Below are 13,475 nucleotides of genomic sequence, written 5' to 3' on the forward strand. Positions count from 1 at the left end.
AGAAATCATCGGTGACAGTTAATGTGAGTTTAAAACATGGCATTCAAAGAAGAAAGTCTTAATGAGGCAACGGAGAGGCTGCAGGAGAGATGTCGAGGTCTGGCTTGAAGGAGGGGGGGGGGGACACATGTGATAGTCGGCCTCATTAGTGTTCAGCTCTGTCCAAGCAATGCAACAGACGAGCAGCCTTGGCTACCAACAAACAGCCCTCCTTTGCAGAGAGAACCAGGGGGTGTCTTGTGACGGGCAGGTCCACCCTTTCCCACAAGCACATGTCCTCTCAGCAGGTGAGGCGACGCAAGGCTTCTGCACTCTGAAGTTACTGACGCGAGCGCAGATGGCGGCCAAGGCTGTGTACAGTCACGGAGCACGCGGCACAGAGTAGCCTCAGAAAAACGTGCGAGACAAAATTGAAACGTGGCCATTATCAGGAAGGAAAAATACAAACGAGAAGGCACACGAGCAGAGCGATTCTCCTTCTTAACACTTTGTTCAATGTAGTAAGAGTATTGTAAATTATTAAACAATATTCCATTTTAGTTTAAAACCATTTTAAGATAAATATACCCAGACTTTTGCATCAAATTCTTATATTATCTAGTCAAATCTGTCGGAATGATTCCAGTTCACTAAGCCAGTCGTTATGAATAGTTCCAATGCTTGTATGAAAAGGTGATGCAGTCAGACTGGGCTTTGGGGGGTTTTAACCTTTCAATGCACAGATTAACAAAAGCCTCAAAACAGGTGTGTGGGTCAAGTTTAATGAGAGCGTGGGCTACGCTAACTTGGACGAGCATCCCTAATGGCAGAGAGTCATTCTTCAGCAAACTGCAGCAAATCTGTTTAGGAAAAGCAGAGCAACAGCTTTACACAGATTATGCTGTAGCAAAACAGCTAAAGCAGATTTACGACTTTTAATGAGAGCAAATATGACCATAGCTTCATATCTGGAGCAACAGATTTGGCACGAACGTGGCCAATACAACATATATCACATGGAAATAAGAGAGATTAAGACGCATTAATAAACAAGAGACCTGAACAACAAATAAATGCATGACAAAAATCCAATCCCTCCTCAAACTACTCTAATATTCTGAATATTCTTTATAGAAAATGAGGAGTAAAAGTGGGCAGGAGACCTACGACATAACCTAATACCAATGAATGACTATTACACACGGCAACAGACATATACAACTCTTGCAGGGTGGTAAAAGTGTACAAAAAAAGCAGGGAATACACACACACGTCGTTTCTGTACTTCCTTGTGTGCCAAAACAAAACGCTGCCTGTTGTTTGCGCCTTTGCAGGTACGAGCTTGTCGAATCTACTTCATCTACATCTGACTGAACATGCATCAGTGACAGAAAAGGCAGAGGCCCAAAACATCAAGTGGGGGAAGTTGCACACTGTGTTAATACGTGTTGTAGTACGCAGCACTCACACCTGTACACATCTGTGCTGCAACTCACCACAACTACACTATGTTATCAGCCAGCTACAACTTCACATTTACCATCTAACCAACCGAGATATCTGCTTCGCTGCTAATGCTATCAGCATTTGGCAGGTGGGTGGTGTACATCCTTCTACACTCTTCTCTACAAGAATGTCTCCAAACATGTAGAGATAAAAAAAAAAAAAGACATCCAACTCCAAGTAATGATGACAATCAGAAAAATGACTCAGATAAAAATAAACACAAAACTTGTGTCGGATTCTGTCACAAACATGAAGGAGACTCACCATCACCAAAGAAGGCTACTCCACAGCAACTGTGCTAGTATTCTTGTGGACAGTTTCCTGCTGGTGGTGGCAGCAGCAGCACCAGCAGCCCAAGCAGCGCCTCCACCCTGAAAGAGGATCACGCTCTGAGAGCAAAGGGTGGGCTGCATTTAGCGGCTGAGGGCAGCGAGAGTAGCAAGAGAGGAAAGGAGGGAATCACAACTGCACACAGCAGGACAGAAATAGAAGAAGCGGCAGAAGAACAGAACGACAGCTGCCTTTGTAAAGAGGAGGAACAGCACTGGAGTCAGAGCCTATAAGCTCAGTATGCCACTGATGGACAAACCGACTAGTTCCTCTCCTGCTTTCAAACACTGCCATCTCAAAACAAAAACACCCACACACTCTATCGCCGCTCTCTCCTGACCCCAGCTTGCCTGAGTTCTCCCCTCCTCCTTTGCTTTCTCTCCCACTATACACAACACGCAGCCAACCCTCTCAGGCTTCTGCCAGCCAATCGCAGGCAAGCGGAGAAACTCCCGCCCATTAGTGCACACCCACACAATACACACACACACACAAACAGAAGTGTGAGAGAGAGTAATGAGGAAACCGAACGAATGCAACAGAGAGGGGAGATGAGCCGGGCGAATAAAAGCCAGGGGGAGGGGTAAAGCGTGATCACCCTGAGGACTGAGCAACAGGAACAAGTACACGAGAGCAAGAATTGGCAGAAAAAAAATGAACTCAGAGCAAATCAAAGTAGTGGGATGCATCACGATGATGGTGATGCACATATGTAAGGAAAGAACTATAAAAACTCAGACAGGTCTGTACAAATAGTCTCCAATAATGACACAAAACGAGCTCAAGAAGAGTCACCAAAAAGGATTGTGTTTTCCATTAGTTGTCAGAAAACTGCTCTCCTTTTTCTTTTCGTCTCTTTTAACTCCAGTCGTGTCTCTTCCACCGGTCACCACTAAAAACACAATGAGAAAACACACCTCGTTTTTTCCTGCTTCCTGTTGTGTGCGTAAGGGAAACAAAAAAAAAAAAAAAAGCTGAAAAATGTCAGGCGCGACCAAACAGAGCGGGCAACAAGAAACCTTCTCGCAGCCAAGGTTACACTCCTCCAACATGCAAATCAAAATATCAACTTTTACTAAAAATATTCATTGGACCAACACACCTCCCTTGAGAAAAAAAAAAAGAAAACATGGTTCTCCTGAGTGTAGCTCCACCCACAGCACACTGCACAGCTGAACACATATGTTTCACAGTCATATTTTAAACTGAGGGACGTATGCAAATGATAACTTAAAAAAAACCGACGCCAATGTCAACATCGGTTAAAAACAGGTTATGTTAAGAGACCACGATGGATTTAAGTTGCTCTTAAATGTATCAATAAAGACAGCTACAGTATTTTCCATGAAGCTTTACACAGAGTGGACGCTTTAGTGGGTGGCAGAATATGAAAGCAAGAGTAATGGGGCTGGATTTGGTCGAACAAAGCCTGCGCCGCTTGTGTGAATACATGGGAGGGAACTCCTCACCTTCACTCAACAGTAGTTTCGAACTGCTAGACGATCTGATTTAATGGCAACATTATAAATAATCACATTCATTCTTGACATTCAGTTACAGGGGGGATAATTGGGATAATTAGGGCTGCACAATATACCAAACTTTGTTTGTCTCCAAGCATCAGAGAAACAAATTCCTGGAAAGGACCCATGTCACTTATCAGATTCAACGGATTTAAAAAAAATACACAGCCTAGAAGCCCATCACACAGATTGAAGTAATTACTGCATCAGGGTGCAGTGAGCACAGCTTTGCCTTATGTCCACTTTGAATCCTTCAGAAAAATAAGACAATATTGCAATGTTGTTCTCAGACCTGGAATAAACTTCTTAACCTCAAGTTTTTCAACTAACTAAAAACGACCTCCTGAGCAAACAGCAGGACATTAGATTGTGTAAAAAGCAGCATGGGAATCACAAGGTACTACACGATCCGATACAACCACTCTGTGCTAATCAATACATTTACAAGACAATCATATGGCGATACGTCACGATATCTGTCTAACTGAAGAAAACAAAAAGTCAGTGAGAAGTTATAAAAGTGCCGGTTTTCTATATTTATTCACAACACAGAAAACAAAGTGTATAAAGTCTATGTATTGAACATGGATGGGGCATCTCTTCACTAGAGCTAAAACAATGAATCGATTATTAATCGATTACTAAATTAATCGACAACTATTTTGATAATCGTTTAATCGGTTCGAGGCTTTTTTCATGATTAAAAGAAGATTTCCAATTGTTTATATCTTTGCCCTGGATAACAGGGCAGAAATCATTCAAAGTGAATCATTTTGGTTTGTGGACAAAACAAGACATTTGAGAACATCACCATTTCCAGGTTTCATGAACACTAATCAACATTTTTTAACGTTTTGTGATATTCATCCATTAATCGAGAAAATAATCGATTAGGAAAATAATCGTTAGTTGCAGCTCTACTTTTAACGTAGCTTTCTCCACCATTATCCCGCTGTATCCCCTGTTTTTCACTAGTTCAAGTAAGCAACAAATCTGCAGCACAAAAGGGTATCAACCTTGCATGACTAATAGTTAGTGTAATAATTAATAATTTCTTCATATTTGTGTGTGCGGGTGGTGGGGTGGCGAATATCCAAATATCTTATAAGGAATACTGTGTCACATAATACTGGTCTGAACTTGATTTCTGGAAAAACTGACATAACATTTATATTCACAAGAAAACTTCCAAATTAGGAAAAATATCAGCATTTATTATTTCTATGTCTGACTGTAAATATCAACCACAGTTAATCTACATCATTCTACTTAAATGAGACGTTATTGACTATTATTAGTTTACTGGTAAGCTGCCAACAACCACATGAATAAATGATGTAATAGTTACGCCACATATTCCTTCATCTTGATTGTATTTGAACAGCAGTATATAGGTTGCTTAATTTAGGTCCTAGTTAAAGTAATGCAGCCAAAGCAAGACAGAAAAAAGTAGGGCATCATGACCTAGATTAAGGGACACACTGTTCACCAACAGGCTCCACGAGGTGCACACTCAGCCAACAGTCAAGTCTCCTTGACATCAAGTGGCGTGCACGCATTGTCCTGTACGTTTGAAGTGATCGACAATGTGTTAATCAGCGGCAAATCATACGCACAAATTCTGTCAATGAAGAAGAGACTCAATATATGTATAATTACACACTGACAGTTCATATAAATGAAGTTATAGTCTGACTGAAACCGTACTAAATCGAACTCTACCAGATAAAGCAGTTGGGTGTCAAATCACTATTGCCTTCATCTGGACCAGGACTGGCTTGTGCATGCGCCACAGTTGCCACCCCTGCGCTTTGACCTCGGCAATAATGGAATAAAGAAGCCAGTGCACAGAAAAGGAAAACAATGGTGAGAAAAGGTGGCAAAATCCAGCTCAGACTGACAAAGACACCAAATGAATGCCCTGTCAGTTTAAAGAATTAAATATTTTAAAGCGACGGATGGTAGAAATACACAGAATGGTGCTCGACATGGTACCAACTAACTGCCCGCTACAGTTATTTTGGTCTGTGATGTAAATGGTCAACTAGAAAATGCCCCGATACCGACAAGCTGAAAGTGGGTATATTTTCACCTACTGTGACTGAGGTGGGCACACTCTAGAGCTTAAACAATTATTAGTCGATTACTAAATTAATCGACAACTAATCGGTTCAAAGCTTTTTTCATGATTAAAAGAAGATTTCTGGTTGTTTAAGCTTCTTAAATGTAAGTATTTTCTTCATTTCTTTGCTCTGGATAACAAAGAAATCATTAAAAGTGAATCACTTTGGTTTGTGGACAAAACAAGACATTTGAGAACATCATCATTTCCAGGTGTGACGAACACCACTCAACATTTTTTAAGGCTTTCTGATATTTTATGGACCAAACGATTAATCGAGAAAATAATCGACAGATTAATCGATTATGAAAATCTCTACTAGTGTTTGTGTACTGGAACAAGGACAACAGTCCAATTAAATGGTGTAGTTGGGTTTTAAATGTGCATGGAAGTGTACCGAGTGAGTGATTGTTCATGTTCAAATTCAACGATTGGCTTGAGAGTAAATCCACTTCTTCAGCTCCTGTTTACTGTTGGGGTCGTGACCTGACAGCATGAAGGTTTAAATAATAATGAATTGCACTAATTTGGTACCGATGCACGATATTGGAAGTTTTGGCTGGTATGATACACCAATATATTGGGAGTGCTTGGGGCGATAACCGATAAATATACGTCTTTCCTTTTGCCCAACTGCAGAGGTCATTTTGTTTCTTCTGAAGTGAAATTAACAATATTTTTCATACATATTTTGCAGCAGATGAGGATATAAAATATAGAAGTCAATATCACTCGCATAGAAGTCAAGGAGGTAGCAGCTTTTCCAGCCTACAATTTGAGTCATAGTCATGGCGGATCTTGGCATGTACATCCACTACCCCAATCTCATCTACCCCAAAAAGTCTAGCAAAACAAGCGTGTTTAAACAATTTTTAGAAAGGTTTGATTTGTCCTACGGTGGAGAACAGTAAAGCTCCAACAGTTGGTGTGGCAGGGTGGCAGGTTTCCCTCCAGAAGGGGCTCTGTGAGAACCCAGTGGGAGCCAGAGCGCTGCAGAGTTCTCCTCCAGCTCAGACCTGGCCCACCTCACTTCTACAGTCTGTTACAGGGAGCCTGTTGGAGCGAGCATGCGACTCGGCTGCCTATTCGACCATCAACATATGTCTCCCGACAAATAACATGACTTTCTAAATTTGAAACATTGCTGCCTAATGCACGTGGAAAAAGGGAAATAAAGCGGCATGCAAAAGATCACAGATGCAGAGTGTAATCTCTTCCACTGGAGCCAAACGGAGGCCGTGTAATTCTGAGAGGCAGATAATTCAACAACCTCACACCGTGTGATTTAACTTATTGCGGCACACGTACATCTCGTGATGCACATTCAAGACTGAATCTTGTACATCAAACTGTATTACGTGAATAATAATGTGTAGAGAGGTGTAAACCTAACGTAGTACACTTACAGTGAGCGTACAGACGGAGCATTAGTCACTAATATGTGGACATTTTTCAGGGCCTCACAGTTTACGTATATAAAGCTAAACTTCAAGATAGAACTGTCCATCAACTCTAAGACTTCAACTAGATGTGTGAGTCCAAAAAACATGACCCAAACAATTACATCATCATCATCGTCAAGGAGACGGAGTTGAGAAGCAAAGGGTGAAAAGGTCAGAAGAACAACTGTGGAACTAGTTTTGTGATTAGGTAAAGATAATAAAGAACATTAGTGAGACAGCAGAAGACGTTTAGCCAAAGACTTTGTGCGTATTGTGAAACAGAGTGACGGGTAAAAAACTGGAGCTGCAACTAACGATTATTTTCATTATTGATTAATCGTTTGGTCCATAAAATATCAGAAAACCTTAAAAAATGTCGATTGTGCTCGTCAGACCTGGAAATGATGATGTACTCAAATGTCTTGTTTTGTCCACAACACAAAATGATTCACTTTTAATGATTTCTTTGTGATCCAGAGCAAAGAAATTAAGAAAATACTCACATTTAAGAAGCTTTAAGAAGGTTTTAATCATGAAAAAAGCTTCAAACCGATTAATAATCGATTAGTTGTTTCAGCTCTATAAAAAACTGTAAAGGGTTAATAAATGTTTTCAAGCCCCAACAGTCCATTGTTCTACAAGATCTACTATTTCCCTTTTTCTCTGATAGTTCAGACGTTAGAGTTGAGCAGATTATATATACCAGTGTATATCACGAGCTGGAGTCGCCATCATGATGCCACATGCCCCTCAACTAAATACATTTATGAGGCTTGTTTTTCTACAGCGATGACCAAGATCTATTATTTGGTTGCCTTGGCAATGCACATCCATACATATTGGGGGGGGGAGTGTGGGCCAGTGTTATTAAAGCTGCAGTAGGCAAGGGCACTTGAAAAATAGCTGAATGTTGAGTTTTATCCACTTTTATCCACTTAGGTTATTAAAATATTAGCCCTGTGCTACGTCTTATTAGCGTAGCGCACAATTTATTGCATTTATTGTCCAACTCTGTTTTGACCATTTTCTTTTTGAGATGTTTTTTGTAGCATAGGAGGCATTTTTTTGTCAGTGAAACACCCGGTAACTCACTCTCTGAAGGCCTCCAGTCAGACTACAGATTTAGTTGTGAGGCTGTAAACAAAGCCCAGGGAGTCTCTCTCGGATCACATCATTTACATTACGCTGAAATGTTATGACATCACTGATCAACAACAAAAAACAAACAAACAAAAAAAAACCTTGCCTACTGTTTCTTAAAAGTACTGCATTATCATTACAAGAGTTAAAAATTAAGCATTCGCTCTAGATTATATGGAGAGAATATTTTATTATGTCCATTACTGAATTTTCATGACCATGCCATTTCTTTCACTCAATAAAACTCTTAACAGAGGCCTTAAATTTCAGTAGTTATTATAATGTAATGCCAATAAAGCCAGGGATGACAGGTGTCATTAAAATGCCTGAAGCAAAAATATGGTGACATAATGATTTATGGAGAGCATGAAAAAAAAGCCCGTGGGTATAATGAACTCTGACTTACATTGAACAGGTTTGTCTTGTTTCTTTCACAGAAAAGTCCTTGTGCTGGCATGTGCTTCAGCTGTTGCCATGGGACACTGCTTCCTAGCAACACATCTCGGGCCCACTGTAGGTTCTGTGTCAGAAATAAATAAATAAATAATTGAAGAAAAAAAAAAACACATACATTTGTATGTACATTTTTATACGCGGAACAAAACAGAGTTACTAATGGGAAAAAAACCAAGAGGATATCCCTCCTTCATCTAACTAGATTGACAATAATGATAAACTAACAGTTCTGTGTTGGCTTCATGGCAGTATTTAATTTCTGCAAAACAGGAAGAGAAAATGGTGCTCATTTGCAATCAGGAAAATGCAGAGCTCTCCTCGCAGCACGGATGACTCACAAATCCTTACTCATGCTCGGTCTTGAAAGATAGCAAGCACTTGATTTTATCTTCACCAGGATTCCCAACAGCCTATCGCATGAGATTCCCGGCTCCTTCCTCTTCCACGATTGGTGTGGGAATTAAAAAAAATGGCCAGTCATTGTGACTGCAGTATTAATTCAAAAGAAGAAAGTGGAAAGTTAGGTTGTATGGAAGCAACTGCTGCCAACAAGATCACATTAAATGGCCCCGTCATCAAATCCCTAGCAGAATGAATTTGCTTAAATGCTGAAAGGCTGCTGGAAGCACCACTGGTAGGCTAAAACTGTGAGAAACTATACCAGCAGACACATCTTTGCATGGGCATTCTCCTCTAACTGATTTTAAAAGGTTCGACAGAGCGCTGACAGAAGGACGCTACCACAGTTAAGCTCAACACACCCTCCTCTGTGCCAAACTGGCTGAGAGAGCACTGCGCTACCACCCACACATACCTCTGCCCACTGAGCCTTATAGCCAACACAGGCTGTTTCAGAAACTCATGTATCACTGCGGAGCTCAGAGTTCTCCGTGAGTGCCGACTGTCCGTCAGATGGCCAGCAAATTAAAACTTTTCCAGCCGACTACTTCCTTACAATTTCAAGTCACACGTATGTATCTATATCTATATCTACATATAGAGATATATATATATATATATATATATATATATATATATATATATATAGATATATATATAGATAGATATATATAATTGTAATTGCAGGGATTTTTTCGGACTCATCCTCCGTAAAAGTCACCAGACGGCAGCCGATACTGATGATAGGTGTTGGGCCTGGGTTTAATGGATGGCCTGACCTCTGAAATGCCACAAGAAAAGATTGAAAGTATCAGTTAACAGGGGCAGACTGACCTGGTGTATCTTGCTGTTGGTGTAGAAGTAGGCTAGTCGATAGAGACTCTTGTAGTGCTGGGGGAAGCGGCCGAGGCAAAGGAAGAGCGCACGGATACACATCTCCACCAGCATCTGCCTCTGGTCAGCACGTTCTGTGGGCAGGGCCTTGGGGACCTCAATCACCTCAGCCGGGGGCTCTGGCTTCCTCTTTCCTTCGCTGGCCGGGGTCTGAGGAGTGGCCTGTTGAAAGGAGGCCGGCTTTGGAGGGGTGGCTGGGACGGCAAGAGGATTAGCACCCGGTTCCCCAGAGGCCTTGGGGGCTGAAGCCTCAGAAAGAGTCACCACCACTGCTTCTACCACTTCTAGTTCCTGGATAAGCCTCTCGTCGCTCTGGATCCCAGTATGTTCGCCGCGTGACGCTGCAATTAGACAGAAATTTAATGCTTCAGGGGTCGAGAGAGACGGACATAAACGCGACTTCTAAAAGTGAAACTGCTGTAACTGGAGCTTGAATAAGAACCTAAGGAATAAGCAGTTCTGATCATTAAGCTCAGACAGATCATGACAAAGAACTGAAATTAAGGTTTTGATCCACAGTGACACTTTGTCATTGAAAGAATCCATCATTATCTGGACGCGACGTGCGACGTGCAGATTTAATTTACTGCGTATTGTCACCACAGGCAGAATAATTCTACTTCTTGAATCTCTATGTACCTGTGTTCTCAGAGGTGTGCTGCCCGTCCTTCACAGGAGTTGTACTTTCTGACGATATTGAGCTAACTTTACCAGAGGTGGGTTTGTGGCTGCTGTCTTGTGAGCTGGTGGGATCGGTGAAGGCGTCCTGAGTGGAGTTGGAGTCAGAGAGCATCACCACCTCACTGTCCTGACTCCGCTCTGCCAAAAACAAAGGGAAAACTTGGTAAAGCCGCCAATGACGTGGCTGCAAAAAAAAGATACAACCAACACTGGAATTTAGCATATTAATGAATAAAAAACACATACATAGTACACATGACATTACAATACAATATAAAAAAAACATATTAAACTAAGTTCAGGTGGGATTTTTCACTAAGTTGAGATACCAGGTAAGTTACTGGGTAAATGCTAACCAGTTATTCAGGATGCATACCTTCCTACGTTAACAGGATTCTGCGTCAGCCTTTTTTTTTTTAAGGTGGTGACTTGTTTTTAAATGCCACACATTCCTTTTGTGTCTATGGTGGTTGGGTGGAGGGGGGGGGGGGGGTGATACAATAGGTCATGAGCCACAAATTAGTACATTATGACTCTGTGTTATGAAGGAAAAGTGGTTTGTTTTTGTATGCGGTCCAAAACGCCAACTATCTTTTTTAATTGCCGCGTGACGCAGCATCAGCAGAAATAAATAGCGCTCGACGGGGGATTAAGAATTATAAAAAAAAAATAATGAGGACAACATGGTTTTCTTATTTCAGAGAATAAAACACACTGGAGAAAAAAAAATTCACAGTCATGAGTTCACAGCAAAGTTACAACAACGGTACTGTAAGATTTGTGTTAACTGTGTATTCAGTGCTTCCTATTAGAATACACAACCTTTGGATTAAAAACATAGCCTCTTAAAGAGTCTGGTGGGTTTGAAGTTCAGTACCATTCAGGGAAGCCAGCCACATTGAAGACCTGGGCAGGCAGTAATCATGGTCAAACTCTGGTGAGGCTGTTGGAGATATGGGGAGCTGGTTTTAAAATATAGTCAAGCACAACTGCACCTCCAAACGTATTCAAAAATTTGCAATTGCCTTTAAAAAGAAATATGATTGACTACTCTTGACAGAGGAATTAAAGATTTATTGCCACTCCCTTGAAACTGTAGAACCTGATTCAGACAGACATTTATTTCTGTGAGACTGCACAACACGTGCAGCGATTACCGTGATCCTCTGAAGCCCGGAAAGTAAGACCACACTGATATGATCACTGAGTAAAACAACAACAACAATGGGGCGTGTGAGACTCACTGGCTACAGTTGTCCGGCCCAATGACTGATATTCTGTTGTGCTTTTAAAACAAAGCAACAACTTGCAGGAAATCTATGATAACAATAAAGAAAAAAGAAATATGTCTATGCTGCTGTGGATTCTAAAATAAATGAAAAATGCATGTCTGAATCCGGTCCTGCAGTCTTGCCACCCTGATGTGCTTTAAGCAAGATTCAAGCCAGAGAGAGATTAGACACCAACAAGCAAATATGTGCATGGGTTTTTTTTTACTTACTGCATTTGTATGCCAATAACAGGCAGCCACATTCCTCCTGACTTGACATTTCCTCACTAATTGACCATCATTGGAAATAATGTTCAATTAGTGAAAAGTAGCAAACACATGATTCAGGCGAGCTTTTTTGGTATATCTCCAGGGAGTTTGACTTTTTTTTTTTTTTGTCAAATTAAGCCCACACCAGTCAAATAAAAATGCGACCACATGATACACCAGACAATTTAGTGGATTGTGATTAAGGGCCGACTTTGTCCAGTCGTGAAGACATTCACCCCCCCTGTTAGAACTACATGCATATAAATGGCAAAAGCAGGTGGTAAAAAGCAAGCAGGCAAAGAGGAAGCAGGCAGGTAGGTAGGTAAGGTAGGGAGGAGTCTGGAAAGGGTGACAAAACTGGCAACATAGGCAATATGGCTGCGTTATTTGCACATTCAAGCTAAACATAACAGATGGGGTGTGTGAACGGAAGTCACTGTTTTTGATATATGGAAACAACAGCCAGGACTGTTCTCTCAAAAAAAAGTGTGACGGGCTTATGTGAGGACAATTAAAAACAGTCTTCTCTCAAAGTGAATCAAAGACAGCCGTGACCACAGCTCACACAGTACCTCCGGCACATTATAGCACACAATTTTCAAGTCTCTGGTGGTTTGTCAGACACTAAAGACGTTCCCATTTATCAGATCTCCAACCTGTTCAAAACATAAGAATCCTACATGTGTGTTAAAAACTGCTTACAGATGAATCTCTTCCCTCAGCAATTGCCACTAAATTATGGAAGACCAACTTTACTCCAATACCAATTACTTCAAACCTCCAATCCAACAGGAAGAATTTACATTTTTTAAAATGTAAACACTTTTTTGTGTGTGTGAGAAACTGGGTTGTGTCTGATGCCAACGGTAGGATTTTATGAATTTGCTGGTGTGTGGCTTTACTCTGTCTTGCGTGTGTTGTTTTCTACTACAACCATACTCCAGGGTCTCTTGCAGGAAATCTGGATCTAAATAAATTACCTACTTCATTTAAGGTTGTAACAAGATGCTGGCTGAGAAACGACAAATGGTTGTTGTTGTTATTATTGGAAAAGCACTCCTGGATCGCACCTGGGCTCCCTGGAATTAAGTTAAACACTTTAAACAACTCTCACACTCACTGTTGCAAGTATTACGCTCATCAAGAGTTTGCTCTTTGGGGGTCTGGTGCTAATCAACAACAGCTGATTAAAGCTAAACAAATGAAACACACAAGCCAACAATATTGCACACACGTGCCCATGAGGTTGTAAGGAATAACAACATTAAGTGCGACATGTAAGGAGCGGAGCGGGAGAGGCAAGGTGATTGGTAAGAAAAGGAAATAAGATCAGCAACAAAGCAGCAACAAGAAATGGATGTTAATCCAGCACGCCACACACACACACACAGGGCTCAGTGCACACAGCAAAACTTAAATTTCTATTCATGTCATTGCTTCTGTTTTCTCAGGCATAGCAAGTT

The 13,475-nt window shown here is 41.1% G+C and overlaps 1 protein-coding gene across 6 annotated transcripts in view; it reads right to left on the reverse strand.

Annotated features, from left to right (window-relative positions):
• cabin1 (calcineurin binding protein 1) overlaps window positions 1–13,475 on the reverse strand; it is a 42,826-nt gene that overhangs the window by 15,383 nt on the left and 13,968 nt on the right. For 3 of the 6 annotated variants that reach the window (XM_058635850.1, XM_058635853.1, XM_058635849.1), the window contains exons 28-31: window positions 11,350–11,415; window positions 10,431–10,610; window positions 9,732–10,132; window positions 8,449–8,562 (exon numbers count right to left, since the gene is read on the reverse strand). In XM_058635850.1, coding sequence (XP_058491833.1) covers window positions 8,449–8,562; window positions 9,732–10,132; window positions 10,431–10,610; window positions 11,350–11,415 — 761 coding nt within the window. The remainder of the gene's footprint in view (window positions 1–8,448; window positions 8,563–9,731; window positions 10,133–10,430; window positions 10,611–11,349; window positions 11,416–13,475) is intronic. The other 3 variants (XM_058635854.1, XM_058635851.1, XM_058635852.1) reach the window with 2 other exon arrangements.

Source organism: Solea solea, chromosome 8 (assembly GCF_958295425.1).
Source record: "Solea solea chromosome 8, fSolSol10.1, whole genome shotgun sequence".
Taxonomy (NCBI): Eukaryota; Metazoa; Chordata; class Actinopteri; order Pleuronectiformes; family Soleidae; genus Solea; species Solea solea.